Genomic DNA, 14,940 nt, shown 5'->3' with positions numbered 1-14,940 from the left:
TCTGGAAAGATAGTGGGACAGAAACTTGTCTTCCAACTTAGGCCACATGGCACAGGCACGATTTGTCTGTCACACAGTGCTGGCCACACAGAGACGGCTGACCTTCACACGGAAGGAGGACAGGCACAGAAACTGTACCACTCAGCTTTCCACTGCTGTAACAAACACCCAAGGAAACTGACTCAAAGGAGGGCAGGTTTCCCAGCCCACAGTGGCAGAGGTTTCAGCTCAGGGTCACCTGGTCCACCAAACGGCCTGTGAGGAGTGACAGCACGTGGAGAGGCGCAGTGGGCTGAGAAGGAAGGAGGCAGGGACAAGGGAACCTTTTCAGGGCAGTCCTCCAGGAAGCTCCTTTCTCTTTCTTTTTTGTTTTTTCGAGATAGGGTCTTTCTGTGTAACAGCTCTCACTGCCTGTAATTCGCTTTGTAGACCAGGCCGGCCTTGAACTCACAGAGATCCCGCCTGTCTCTGCCTCCTGAGTGCTGGGATTAAAGGCGTGCGCCACCAGCGCCTGCCACCACCGCCTGTCAGAAACCTCCTTTTCTACCTAGGCCCCATCTCTTTCTTCCCATTATATCCCGACACAGCTCTACCCGCTGCGGCCCAAGCTTCAACACATGAGCCTGGGAGGGCATTTCATATTCAAATCCTAACACAAATCTGGCCATTCTGCAGAACAATCTAGAAATCCTTCTCATTTGACACAGAATCTCTATTTCTGGGAACTTCCTATGAAAACCGTGAGGAATAAAGACAAAGACCCGGCTAAGAGGCTGCACGTGACTGTCTTAGGGATGATGATGAAAAGCTAAAAACAAGAGCTGTGTCCAAATAGAGGCCTAAGTGACAACTTACCCACACAATGAAAACTTGGATAATTGCTAAAATCTACAGAAATATATCTGTTGTGGGGATAGGTGTTCAAGAACTCTAGCAAAGGTGGAAATATACAGAAACAGAGTATGTAAAAAAAAATCCCATTTTTATAGAAAAACCCAAACTCAAGCAAGTAAGTATAGTGAGCGTCTGGAGAACACAACAGATTGCTAGTAGCTACGCCTCTGGGGAGATGATGTGCCCAAGTCCTCTTGACGCATCTACAAACTGGATATAATACACATACATTTGTCTACACTGAGGGGAGGGGTCAAGAACTCAGGCCAGGGTCAGCTAGACGCACCACTCCTGGCTCTAGTGAGACCTAATCCAAGCAAAAAAGTGTGTAAGGGGCAAAGCCTTCAGTGCTGTGCAGATGTGAGGGTGTGGGAGTGACGAGGAGGCAGCCATCTTGTTCCCCACCTCTGGTGCACTGAGATGAGCCTCACAAGGTCCTGCGCTTGAAACATTTGTGTGTTTCAAAGCATTTTCTCATTTATTTCCTTTGGTCTTCTCCACACTCTTGTGAGAGTACTGTTGGCCCCATTTTGTTGGGGGAAAAACTATGATAGTCAGATTAAATTTCTTACAAGTCACAGAACAGAACCAGAACAAATCAGGGTCTGACCTCAGGGTCATATGCACACTACAAATCCTGGAGTCCATGGCCTTGCCAAGAATTCCAGCTCAGCACTGGCCTGATCCTGCAGCTTCTTTGCAGGGACTGACACCTTATGATACCCCAGAGTTCCCAGGACAAGTGCATTTCCAGTCTACACACCTGCTCCAGAGCTCTTTATAAAGACAGGCCAAGGAAGCCGAGGCTATAACAAATGTTTCTGCAGACTGACTCATTTTCTTGCCATTTCCCATCTAACTGCCCAAAGCCTGAGGCCAGACAGACGTAGCTCTCCTCTAGAACCCTCCCATGTGCCTAGCTCAACTCCTCCAGACTGTTCTTCCTACCCACTGGACAGGGCTGCTCCCAAGGCCACAGTGACCTGTCACAGGGCAGTTACCTGGCTCCTCCGTTCGCCTGACAGGGCTGCCTCAACGAAGAAAGGGAATGAAGGCTCTGGATCTCTCTGAGGACCCATACTCAGAGAGCCACTACTATAAACATTTGTCACGAGCACTTGCCTTTCCCAGATTCTGAAGTGGGGTACCCCCTTCTTCACATGCTCCATGCTGGGCCCATTCTGGATATTGTCGCAATACATATACATCATGGGTAACTCCATCAAGGATGGGAGTGTGAAGCTGTCAGGGCCAGCGAGACTCACTGAGGACCTAGTTGAGTCCTGAGCATCAAATCCAAGAGACACAGAGCCCAGATCTACTCCACTTACACTCACCCAGACGGGAACAGGAGGAGGACAGGTGACCAGAGGATCAGAGGGGAACGACCCAGGTGACACTGGGGTTGAGCTGGGTTCTCTTTCATCTAAAGAAATCTTGGCAGAACTTCAAAGGAATTTTTGCCTGAGCTAAAGTCAGTGTGCCAGACACTGCTCCCTTGTGTCTACCTGTGCAGGAGCTGTGGCCCCATGTCCAAAGAGCCCCAAGGAGGCAGCATCAGTTAGTTGCTGGCTTTGGTTTGTGCTGCTTCTCCCGCCTTCTTTGTGCGCAGAGCAGACCTGTGCAGGTAGCTGGAGCGGGCAGAGGCATGGCACGCTACCTCTTTAGCACTTCGCCAGCACCCAGCAGCAACTGACCTTTCTAATCAGATCCAAGATCACCCTCAGATTTTCTACTGTCCTTCCACCCCAACGGAGCCTCTAGCAGCACGTATGAGCAGGCTAGAAAGATGAGCTTCGATGGCCTTTCCTGGGACTGAAGCGACTGGTTAAGCACGAAGCCAGGGGGCCATAAGCTTCATCCCACAGCCTAGAGAGCAGTGAGACTGTACTACCTACCTGCATGCCTGAGACACAGACATGAACAGTCTAGAACCAACACCCACGGCTAAATTCTCTTAGCAGCCAAGAACAGAGCCCCAACCGTGACCTGAGAGCATCAAGAAGCCTGTCTCTATTCCTAGGAAAATCAGGGCAACTGCCTAGAAACGCTATTCCAGGAGGGAAAAGATCAGCTTTGAAAGGAAATGCATTTCCTAAACCAACCTGTTGGGTGGGGGTGGAGGTCTCATCTCTTCCTGACATAGGGAGTTCTTATGCTTTCATTATTTTGTTTTCTTTCAAATTGAGAGGGAAATCCTAATTAAAGATAAATGCTTCCTCAGCGGTATTAATGTGTCATCTTCTTAGAACATGGTGATATTCAAGTCACAGCTGCCCACCACCTGAAGAATTCCAATTTCAATTTGTTTTTATCATTTGTTTTGAGAGCACCCATGTGCTCAGGACTAAAGAAAGTGTGGTGGCAAATGAGCAATGCCTGGTGAACGCCAGTCACCCGCAGGTCATCTCCGGGATGTTGACTTAGCCTGGTCTCTTCTGGGGGAAGGCTCCTCAAAAGCAGCAGTTCCAGGAGCTTCTTCCTTTGCTGACAGACGCTCCGATGGGCTGATCACAGTGAGCTGAAGTGTGTGGGTGTGTGAAGACACTGTACTTTCAAGCCGAGCCTGACTAAACACAAACCTTTTTGAACACATCCTGTTTAAAGACTATGGCTTTCAAGCTTTGGGGAAACTGGCAGACTTGTGAAAAGTCTGGCCTGAGAGCTCTCCTGACTTCTGTGCAGCCCACTGTGGACGGCAGACGCCCCAGTTCCTTCTCTCACACTCTGCTTTATGGATAGGCTCCTAATGCACACAGTGGGCAATCAGGACGAGGGTGTAGGGCTGCACTGGTTCTAAGCAATAAAGCAGGCAACAAGTGCTAAGATGTTCTGCGAAGGGGAGCCTGCACACAGTTAGCTGTCACTTCACCCCTCGCTGCTGTTCCTCTTCACACGCTGCCAGGAAGCAGAGTGGTCTGGGAATGCTGCAGTCTGTAGAGAAAGCTAGCTAACACCACAGCACAGGCCCCTTGCTCCTGGTCGGTAGGGGAAGCCAGAGAAGAGAAGCCTGGCCCAAGGATATTTCCCTTCCTCTGCGAGCCCTCCTCACCAGTGTCTCCAGCCCACTCTGAAGGAAGTTGTGTGGGGCTGTGGGAATGTCTGCTCCTGAAGAAATATTTCCTGAACTGACTGCACATCCCAACACGAAAGGCCTTCTGTGATGAAATCATTAACGGAGGCCTTTCTAAGTCAGTCCTGGACAAGATTAATGAGGTTCAGGGCACACATCCAGGTCCTGCCCCTGAGCAACCCTGTTTAGATACCTCTCCAGCTGCCCTGAGCACCGGCACCCAACTTATCAGCTCTTAATGCCTCATCATCAGATAAGCTGCTCTTAGAGGTTTCCTTCCAGCATATCCAGGAAGTATGACCAAGAGGCAGCAGAGTGTTCATGCAGGAAAGCCAGCCTCTCTCTTGCCCCTAACTGGATTCCTTAGGTTGTCAGAAAAGGTACGTCTACTGGCGGTCAGGTCCAAGGGACAACTGGAACAGAAACAAGCAACATCTGTTCCTCTGTCAAAGGCTGTACCAAGTGCTGTATGTGCACCCCTCCCCCACACACTGCTATCATCCTCTACAGATGAGGAAAATGAGAAGCAGTGAAATGATACTTGCATGCAATCCTTGGACTTCCAGACCCTATGAATAAAGGCAGAGATGTCAAACTCAGGAACAGGGAAGAGTCAGTGACGCGGTTCTACAAAGGTTCCCAACATAGTATGTTTTCCCCTACTAGGACAGAAGTCACAGAGTGAAGGAGAAAACTTCTCATCAAGAAATTCTCCTTGGGCAGACAGACTATAAGAGCCAGAGGACCAGAGTTTGCGGTGAGACTGTGTCTCCTGGCAAAGGTTAGAAGCTACACACATAAAGTCTCTTCAGCATGACTGCTTCAACAAGAGCTGAACAGGGATAACTCCAATCAATACGCCAAAGTAGATGGGGAAAGGGCCACAGGGCCTCAACCCTCACAACTACAACAACTAAGGAATGTGGAGAGTGGGAAAAATAGTCTTCCCCAGGGAAGAGCACTCCAATTGGTTATCCAACATCAAATGGTCAGCCCTGAAATATACACACAAGTAACATTATACAGACCGAATAGGTTATATTTAGTAATACACACACACACACACACACACACACACACACACAATGTATATATTTAGGAATATCTAAATATATTAGATATATATACATACAAAGTATATAATAATAATCAGTGAAAAAAGAAGGCGTGAATTTGAAAGAGCAAGGAGGGGTAAATGAGAAGATTTAGAGGAGAAAAGAGAAGGGAGAAATGATGTAATTATAATCTCAAAAAAATGTCAAAAAAGAAAGTAAGTAAGTAAGAAGTAAGCTAAGAAGGAAGGAAGAAAAAATTCCTCTTGGGTTGGAGAGATGGCTCAGTTGAATACTGATCAGTTTGTGTTTCCCAAACCACTCAAGGGAAGGCATAGCTCTGCACTCATCTCTGAGGTCAAATCCTGGCTCAACCTCTTCCTAGCTGAAGACCTGAGCAAGTTATCTAACCTCCCGTGGCCAGGTTTTCTCCTCTGCCAATGGAAAGAACAATGATCTGTATCATGGGCACTGTGAACACTGATTAAGATGCCCAGCGAAGGCAAATTAGACTCAGTAACCCATGGGCCATGATGTCACTCCCACAAATCTTACCCAGTCCCCTCTCACATATATATCTGGAGCTGTTGCCCACAAAAGGTTCTTGAGAACTGATACTGGCTTCTGCTTCTCAGTAAACAAAGGCTAACATTCTCTGGCTAGAGGACAGCCTTCCACCCATGGGACATTTGTGATCTCTGGAAAACCCTGGTCAAGTAAGCCCCTGTGACACCAGGAGACACCTAAAAAGTGGCAGATAATTCTGCCTATGGCTTGTGCAGGAGGGGTAGAGGTTGAAGGCATGCCTACCCATGGGGCACCTGCCACTTAGCTATAGCCTGACAAGACAGCTCTTCCTCCCTTTCCAAAGAAGACAGTAGAGAGTTACATGTTTCTGGTTCTAAGACAGTAATGATCAACTCTAAAGCTGACAAAAAATAAACTCACCACAGGACGCCTCCAGTCAGCAAAGCACTTCTTCTGATTTAAGGATACCTATAACACCATAAATCCAGACTCCCCGGCCAGAGGTCTCCTCTTGGGAAATCTCTAGGATCTCGGTGAAGAAACAGAGCTAGTATCTCACGAGCTCCCCAAAGAACTGGTTTGTCTTTGGACATCTCCATGAACTGTCACCTCCAGGCCCCTCCTAGTTCTCTACTGATACTTCTTAAGTTTTTTATTTTATCCTATTCTTCTGTGGTATGAGTGTTTAGCCTGCATATATGTATGATATGCACCACATATGTGCCTACTGATGGTGATGAGCTACCATGTGGGTGCTGGGAATCAAAACCAGGTCCTCTGCAAAAACAGCAGGAGCTCTTAACCACTAAGCCATCTCTCCAACCTCACTAATATTACTATTATACTGTGTGTCAGGCAACATTTTAAGATAGATAAATAGATAGATAGATAGATAGATAGATAGATAATTTTATATAATTCTTATAAGCCATGGAGACTTTGACAAAGGGAACACTGAGGGACATGAGCTATAACACTGCTACCCAAGCACTGCCAGCATGTGGCAGTGACAGACAGGTCCAAGCAGATACTAAGAACTGGTGCTCACACTATCATTCTGTATGGCCCCTCAGCAGCAATCCGGCCTCTCTGGGTCATTCAAGACTGCTGCTGCCTCCTCTAGGCCAAGTGACCATTCACTGACCCGCTACATGTGTGACTCTGCACGTGCCTGCAGGTATCAGAATCTACCCAGAGTCAATGTCTCAAGAGCCAGTGACAGTCTAAGTGCCCACTGCTAATCACATTATTACTCAGGGACCACAGACTGGGAAGGCAGTGTGACCTGCAGACAGACAACCTTCACTTTTCCATTTTTAGACTGAGGAAAGAAAACCTGAACTCTGAAGACCCAGAGCCACCCAGGAGCCCTAACCAACAAACCAACTCCTGGTTACAGTCCACCAGCCCCCAGGCTGGTCATTAACTGGAACCTACCCAATGAAGATTTGCTCATTCTGCAGCTTTGTTCCTGGCCTGGAGGAGTGAGCATACATACACGTGTGCTTGCACACACAGCTAGCTCTAGCAGCCCAAGACCTGTTAGGAGGTGCGATGCACCAGAGAGAGAGGATGGCACTTGGGGTTCATCCCCTAGGCCCCTGTTTCTCAGGCAGAGGCAAACAAAGACAGCCGCTCTGAGAACCCAGGAGACAACCTCAAAGGACCATGGCCACTAAACTGCTTGAGTGTCCTGTCAAGAGCAGCGGTACCTTTGCCCAGCCCGCAGGAACATTTAGATAATTAGATGAATTGGGAAGTTTTGGAGGCTCCAGGAAACTGAGTAAGGATATCAGGTCTCTCACAAATCTCTTCAGAAGTAAGCCTTGGGCTTGCCTTGTTCAGGACCGTAGAGTCACTGGGTCAGTCAGACAGGCTGGACCACCTGCAGCCCTACATCTCAGCAGCATACAAGTGGCCAGTTCCCTGTTCCTGGGTCAGCCACAGTTAGGTGCAACATGTACCTGGGATGGCGGGAGGCTGGAGGCCAAGCTGAGGCTTCATGCTGCCCATTTATGAAGGTTGTAGCCTTGGGAAGCCCAGTTCTGAGTATCCCCTACCCCCGTCAGCCCAGAGAGCCTTCTCCTACTTCTTTCTGGGAAGATGGTGCTGTCCCAGTCTTTTCACACAGTTAATGGCTGGGGCGAGCATGAAAGCAGCACTTAATGAGCACTGAGTAGTGCCAGGTGCCATGGTAAGTGCTTCCTGCATATGGTCTGACCTCCTCCTCACAACCACATGGCACAGATATGACAGGGGAGGACTGGCAGCTTGGCGATAGCACTGGCCAGATAGTGTACACCCTGCCTTCCATCTTTCTTCTCCACTCACACACGCAAGCTGCTTCACACCAGGAGAGAGCAGCTACACTTTCCTTGTCCCTTGAATGCAGATCCTTCAGACGGCTGCTACAGTGATGGCTATGAAATCAACAACTGGCCTTAATTAGCCCAAATAAAACATGGTTGGTCCTGTGGCCAGATGGCCATATAAGGTGAATTCCTATATATGCTGTGCAGCCACTTAATTACCAAAAAAAGTCACTGCATAGATGGCATGGTATCTAGAAATTTTACCAAAATGTGAAACCTGTAGAACTGAGGCGCTGAGGAAACAAGGTGATGGGCTTAACATCACCCAGCACACACAGTAGGACTGACCCTGCTGGCCTGGCTGGGAATAACGAAGTTAATTGCAGTCAAGAGCACAAAGGTCAAGCAGGGGCCTAGAGGAAAGCACGCGGTCCTCACCTTTGGTAGCATAGGCTTCAGCGATCATCCGCAACCTGTAAGGAGGTACAGCTGTCAGCGGCAAGTCATCAAGGCCCACCCGAGCATAGATGTTCAGGGCTTCTTTATAATCTCCTTCCACATAATTCAACTTGGCCATGATCAGATTGGATTCTTGTAGGAATTCTGACTAGAAGGAAAAAGACAGAAAAAAAAAATTCCTACAAGATTACATGCAGTGTTCCCTAGGGCCCTGTTGCTTCAGGAACACCTCCACAGGAATGCTCGCAGTACCATTAGTCACAACAGCCCCAAAGTGCAAGCAACCCAAGTGCCAACCAAAACGTGAGATAGTCATAAAGTTATCACTGTCATAATAAGAAAAAATGAATTACTGATACATATTACAAGATGATGCCCGTTGGTAGGGAAAGTCCAGAAGGGTTGAATTTACAGAATCGTAACTATGAATGTGCCTGAGGCTGGCATCAGGAAGTAGGGGGCTTCTTTTTGAGGTAATAAAAGAAAATGTCTGAGACCCAACAGCGTGGATGGTTGCATAACTTCAGGAATACATGAGAATCTCTCATCTATACCCATCTCTGAATGGGTGGTTAGCCCAGTACGAGACTTACACCCCCAAAAAGCTAAACTACATAAACCCCTGCAGATGAGAAGATGAAAAATAAGGGCCAATGGCCGCAAAGGAGTCAGGGGCAGCCCAAGGGAGACATAGCTGTATAAGAACTCAGAAGTGTATCTGAAGACAAAGACTAAAGCAGACTTGTGAAGGGAGAGAGGGTATAAAGAAGCCCCACCACCACCACAGGGGTACTCAACCATCAGAACGGTTTCCTAGGGTCCTCTGGCACCTTCCCCAAACGGGGATGGAGGTTCTGTTTGGGAAAATCTAAGGGTTGTGGCTTGCTTACTGCCACTGAGCTATACACCTACAAACGGTTAGATGAGAAATACTTTTATGCAGCATGTATTTGCCACAAGAACAATACAGAATACAGAAAGGAAACAGAAGGGCCATCTGAATCAGCTTGAAGGAAATGACAAGCTCAGAGGCATGGGATAGATGGTCCGGGAGGACCCTGCTGGTTGAGTCCATCCACAGCATTTTACAGTGAGCAAACAGCCAAGCTGAGGCCAAGACCACTGAGCTTCCCTGCTACAGGGAGAAGAGCCCCGCACGACGGAACCAGGGCTTCCCTGCTCCTTGTCCTCTGACCTCTGGCCCCAGATCTCCCTTGGCCGCATTGCCAGTTGGATCTATTCTTTTCATGTTACGATGGACTCTTGGTCAAGGAAAGAAGCGTCACGTTAGTGTGAACAGAGAACATGTACACATACAATCTGTGCAGTTTACATGTCAGGGGACGGTAAAATCCAGTAACTGGAGAAAATTCAGTAAAAGCAGTAAGATACCAGTAGATAGCCCACGTTCGGTGTATCATGGTCAAATTTTAAAGAACTTCCACACTTGAACCCAGGACAATCCTGAGAGACAGGAAGTTCAGAGAGGCTAAGGAACTTCCCAAGATCACACGATTTGTGAAGCCAGACTAAAAGTAAGTCTGGAATTCCAGTATGAAATTCAACATTATTACCACACTGGTTGCAAAGGATGGAGAACAGAGATGTAAAACAGATGACTAACGTTCCCAGAAGAAGGTAAGGGGTTAGGAAAAGAAATGAACTAGATGTCTCCTCTTAATACGTATTCACAGGATCATACCTCCAAAATACTGGGTCTGACTGGCTGTCATCATTGCCCCAGGGATCCACTGTTCCTCCACCTTCTCTTGCTGATCAGCACCCATCGCCAACAGGTGCCCCCAGTTAAGAAAAGATGCCAGGCAGACAACTATACCCTAACTGAGGGGAGGCCCAGCACTGGCCACGAGTTAGCAAGTGAAGACCACTATTATTATTATTATTATTATTATTATTATTATTATTATTATTATTATTATTATTATTATTATTTTCATTGAGCTATACATTTTTCTCTGCTCCCCTCCCTTTCTCTCTCCTCCCCTTCAGCCCTCTCCCATGGTCCCCATGCCCAATTTACTCAGGAGATCTCGGAAGACCAACTCTTAAAGGCTCAGTTGCAGCAGTGTGTCCTTGATCCCCTGAGCATCCTACGTGACAATGGAATCCTCAGTGGCCTCTAGAGCCACGCTTATGCAGCAGACAGACGCAGTCTGTCTCTGTTCACTCTGAGATGCTCCCAGAGGCCATGACATGGAATATTTGGGCTAACATTGTCCAAGACCTGTTACAACTGAGCAGAGGAGGGAGCCGGATGACAGAGGAAGATCACAGCTTGAAGCAGCCAAGAACTGGAAGGGTCCAAAGGGACCATCTCAAAAAGCCCACTCCAAACCTACCAAAACTGAGCCAGAGAAGAAAGGGACCTCCCAAGGTCACACAGCAAGTTGACAGAAAGCACAAGTTTCCAATCTAGAATTCCAAAAGAATATGGCCTCGGGGTTAGAGACTGCTCAGTGGTCAAGAGCCTGTGTTGTTCCTATAAAGGACTTGAGTTCAATTCCCAGCACCCATATGGTGGCTCACAATGGTCCAGAACTCCAGTTCCAGGTGCTCTGACACTCTTCTCTGGCCTCTGAGGATATCAGGCACACACATGTTACACAGACATACATGTAGGCAAAGGACACATAAACATAAAATAAAAAAAAGACTATGGTCTCTCTGGGACTGAGGGGAGAAAGAGTGCACAACAGAAAAGTGTAAAGGCCGGGGCAGCCCAGGAGGACTCTGGGACAGGAAGAGAAAGATGATGTCAACTTATCAAATAAAAGGAAGAAGAAATCGTAACTTCCAAAGTTCCCCAGAAACTGTTGTCCTCAGTGGAAAACATTCCAGGAAGGACAGAGCATAAGACAGGCAGGCCGGAGGAGGTGCCGTCAGCTAAGCCAGGGTGGCAGACTCTAGGATCACCCAGGAGACAAGCCTCCAGGCACACCTGTGTGAGCTATATTTAGCATCCGGGCATGCCCGTGAGGGATTAGTTGTGGTGGGATCTTAGACTGTACACAAAGGAGAAAGCTGGCTGAGCACAAGCGTCCAGCGCTTTCTGCTCTCTGACTGTGGATGTGACCAGTTGCTTCAAACTCCTGCTGCTTTCTTTGGGGTAGGGCAAGTAAGACGAGCCATGTTCTATGAAAGACAAAGGGATGGACAGGTTCACAGGAAACATGCGAGGAGAACAAGTGAAAAGGAGCAGACTGATCAGTGGAGACCAGAAACAGAAGATGGAGGGGCAGTGCCTGAGACGGCCTGGACCAGCAGGTTGGGAAGGGGTTGCCAAGGGTGGGGGAGGTTCCTGGCTCTCTTCCACAATGAGGCAACACCTGGCCTATTGGCATCAGCTCTGGCTACAAGGGTGTATGAATTCATTAACCATGTGATTTAAGTAGGAAGCTAGGCACTAATGTTGAACTATAATTAATAATGAGACTTTGTTTCAAAAACCTGGAGAGAAATGATCCCCTCACTCAGAAGAATGTGGCATTGCAGAGACCCCTGCGAGGTTGGCAGTCCCACAGGCCAGGCAGCCTAGGGTGGGTGTACTGATTGTGCAAGGAGTGTGCCTGCTGAAGAGACAACGCCAGCACTGTACAGGTGTGCTCCAAGCATACCCTGCTCACCATACCCTTTCCCAAACCACCCACCACCCCTTTCTGGTCCCAGAGGCCCACAGTACCTTGAGGTTTCCTCGGTCCAGGGCAGCAGTCAGATGCTTGCGCACTTCAGTGAGCTGGGGTCTGGGGCCCCGGGGACTGGCTCCCTGCCGCAGGGGCTTCTCCTTCAAGTGCTGCTCCAGCTTCGACTCCCCTAGGAGAAGTTCAGCCATATCATCTGCAAGCGAGACAATAAATGGTAGCAAGAGATGGTATGTGTGCTGGAAAGAAAGCCCCAGGAACCTCAGGACCCTCATGCCCCAAGGTTCCAGGCTCCTGGCAAGGCTCTCAGGAATCTTACAGGCTACAGCTGGGTCTATGTGAGGGGTTCAAGCACTCAGTCATTTCTCTGCCACATATCTACTGGCTCCAGAAAGATGGCTACATTTTAACATGGAGATTCAAGTTCGGAAAGGTGAAAACAATTCTGTGATACTAAAACATGATACTCTTATGACACACATAATCCACTGTGGTCTATTTCCAAGAGAAGAGTAATGGAATTCCTTGCTCTGCCAAAGTCTATGGCCTTGAGTATGGACAGCGAGTCTGGGGATACCTTCCTAGTCAGATGTGTCAAGAGCTTTATCACGGTGACCTGAATGAAGTCTCTCTAGAAAGCACAACTGTACAGCCCTGCCTTTGGGGAGTCATCACAGAAGTTTAGCTCATAAAAGTATATACACTGGGGCTGGAGAGAGGGCTCAGGGGTTAAGAGCACTGACTGCTCTTCAGAGAACCTAGGTTCAATTTCCAGCAGCAACACAGCAGCTCCCAACTGTCTGTAACTCCAATTCCAGGGGATCAAAGATCCTCACACAGACATACACGCAGGTAAAACACCAATGCACACCTAAGTTTATGTGTCAAGTAGTTATAATCTCCATGCCATGTTGGTTAATTTGCTTTAAAAGGAAGCCAGGTACAGCTCTTTGGAACCCATGCATCCAGACTGTTCTGGATGAACCCAGAACAACTCATACCCCAGCCTGACTGTGGTGTATTTTGCTGTGACAGACAGATGGAGGTAAACTACAAATACAATCAGCTTGCAAAGGTCCAGAGGACCCTATTACTGGCGGGGCCTAGGAGACCTCAGCTGGGTCTAGCAGTTACAATGAACTTAAGGTTGGTTTGGGGGCAATATTCTTGTCACAGAATGGCGAACAGCTTTGCTATATTGCATAAATTTACAATTAAACAGTCACCAACCACCAAAGGCCCAGTGACCTCATCTTTGCACCAGTTCACCCAAATGGCAGGAGCAACAAGCCTGGGTACTGCTGTCTGTGTCCTAAGGACAAGACCAGAGTCCTGGGAGGAGCTGGCTAACCCCAGAATAGCTAAGCTAGGTTCCTGAGCATAGAATTCCTTAGATGTTTGGGAAGAAAGTAAATGTCTCGTAACACAGAGTGACCTACAGCAGCTTCCAGTGCCAGAAGAGAAGGAAGTAACACCCACAGAGGGCACATGGACACAGAAGGTGGCTGGTGCAGACGGCAACACCTCAAACACCAGGCAGGTGGAAAGGAACAGGCAGCAGGGAAAGCTGTTCTCACATTTTCTAGGACCAGTGTGCACTTCACAAGCACAGCACATCTCAACGGAAGCCAGCCACATCTCAAGTGCTCGATAGCTGCCCATGGCTAGTGACATCATAATGAACAAGAGTGAGAATGGAAGCTTGTCTCAATGTTCATTGCTGTGTAAGTCTATGACCCCAAAAAGGTGCCTAAAATAATTAACAAAAAAGTGTAACAAAATTGGGAATCTATATTTATTTTTATCTTTATAGCTTGAATTATGTACACTGAACAGAATCTTTTATTAGTTTGTTTTTAAACAAAATCCTCCTGGTGTAAGCTGTTCTGGAACCTGTAATCCTTCTACTCAACTTCCAAGTGCTGGGATCACTGGAGTGCCAGTGTGCAACAGGCCAGGAGTGCCAGTGTGCAACAGGCCAGGAGTGATAGTGTGCAACAGGCCAGGAGTGATAGTGTGCAACAAACCAGGAGTATTAGTGTGCAACAGGCCAGGAGTGCCAGTGTGTAGCAGGCCAGGAGTGCCAGTGTGCAACAGGCCAGGAGTATTAGAGTGCAACAGGCCAGGAGTATTAGTGTGCAACAGGCCAGGAGTATTAGTGTGCAACAGGCCAGGAGTGCTAGTGTGCAACAGGCCAGGAGTATTAGTGTGCAACAGGCCAGGGGTATTAGTGTGCAACAGGCCAGGAATGCCAGTGTGCAACAGGCCAGGAGTGATAGTGTGCAACAAGCCAGGAGTACTAGTGTGCAACAGACCAGGACTGCTAGTGTGCAACAGGCCAGGAGTGATAGTGTGCAACAGACCAGGAGTACTAGTGTGCAACAGGCCAGGAGTGCCAGTGTGCAACAGGCCAGGAGTGATAGTGTGCAACAGACCAGGAGTGCCAGTGTGCAACAGGCCAGGACTGCTAGTGTACAATAGGCTAGGCAGAGCTCAGTGGTTTTTCTTTCTTTTTCTTTTTTCCAAGATAGGGTCTTGTTGTATAACCATGGCTATGCTGAAACTAGCTCTGTAGACCAGGCTGGCCTCGAACTCACAGAGATCCGCCTGCCTCTGCTTTGAAAACGCTAGGATTAAAGACGTGCATGTCACTTTAAATTGTATACAGGGGGAAATAGAACTTTTCCTTAAAAGTTGTGAATTTCTATGTCAGAGTATTGATAAGATTATTGATCATCAATCCATGCCAACCTTTTCCTGTTTACTTTGGAAAGCCCAGCAGGAAGGGTAGCAGGCTGAGCGATGGCACACTCTGTACCAGAGCCAAGGACAGAGAACAGAGGCTCTGGAGAGGAGAGCAGGTAGGTAAGCTCAGTAAAAGGCTGGCGCAGCAGGTTGGGACAGAACAGGAGACAAGTGTGGCATCCAAACAAAGCCTTAGAGAGTCTGCACACAGGTCAGCA

At 48.1% G+C, this 14,940-nt stretch overlaps 1 protein-coding gene across 11 annotated transcripts in view; it reads right to left on the bottom strand.

The window, feature by feature from the left end:
- Ttc7b (tetratricopeptide repeat domain 7B) overlaps window positions 1-14,940 on the bottom strand; it is a 215,952-nt gene that overhangs the window by 179,992 nt on the left and 21,020 nt on the right. For 10 of the 11 annotated variants that reach the window (XM_085697829.2, XM_085697833.2, XM_085697836.2 and 7 more), the window contains exons 2-3: window positions 12,019-12,173; window positions 8,298-8,466 (exon numbers count right to left, since the gene is read on the bottom strand). In XM_085697829.2, the coding sequence (XP_085553955.2) occupies window positions 8,298-8,466; window positions 12,019-12,173 (324 nt within the window). Of the gene's footprint in view, window positions 1-8,297; window positions 8,467-12,018; window positions 12,174-14,940 lie in introns of those variants that run through there. The other variant, XM_085697839.2, reaches the window with a different exon arrangement.

The sequence above is a fragment of the Myodes glareolus genome, chromosome 11, assembly GCF_982192425.1.
Source record: "Myodes glareolus chromosome 11, mMyoGla1.1, whole genome shotgun sequence".
NCBI lineage: Eukaryota > Metazoa > Chordata > Mammalia > Rodentia > Cricetidae > Myodes > Myodes glareolus.
This window is presented reverse-complemented; position numbering and strand designations above follow the sequence as displayed.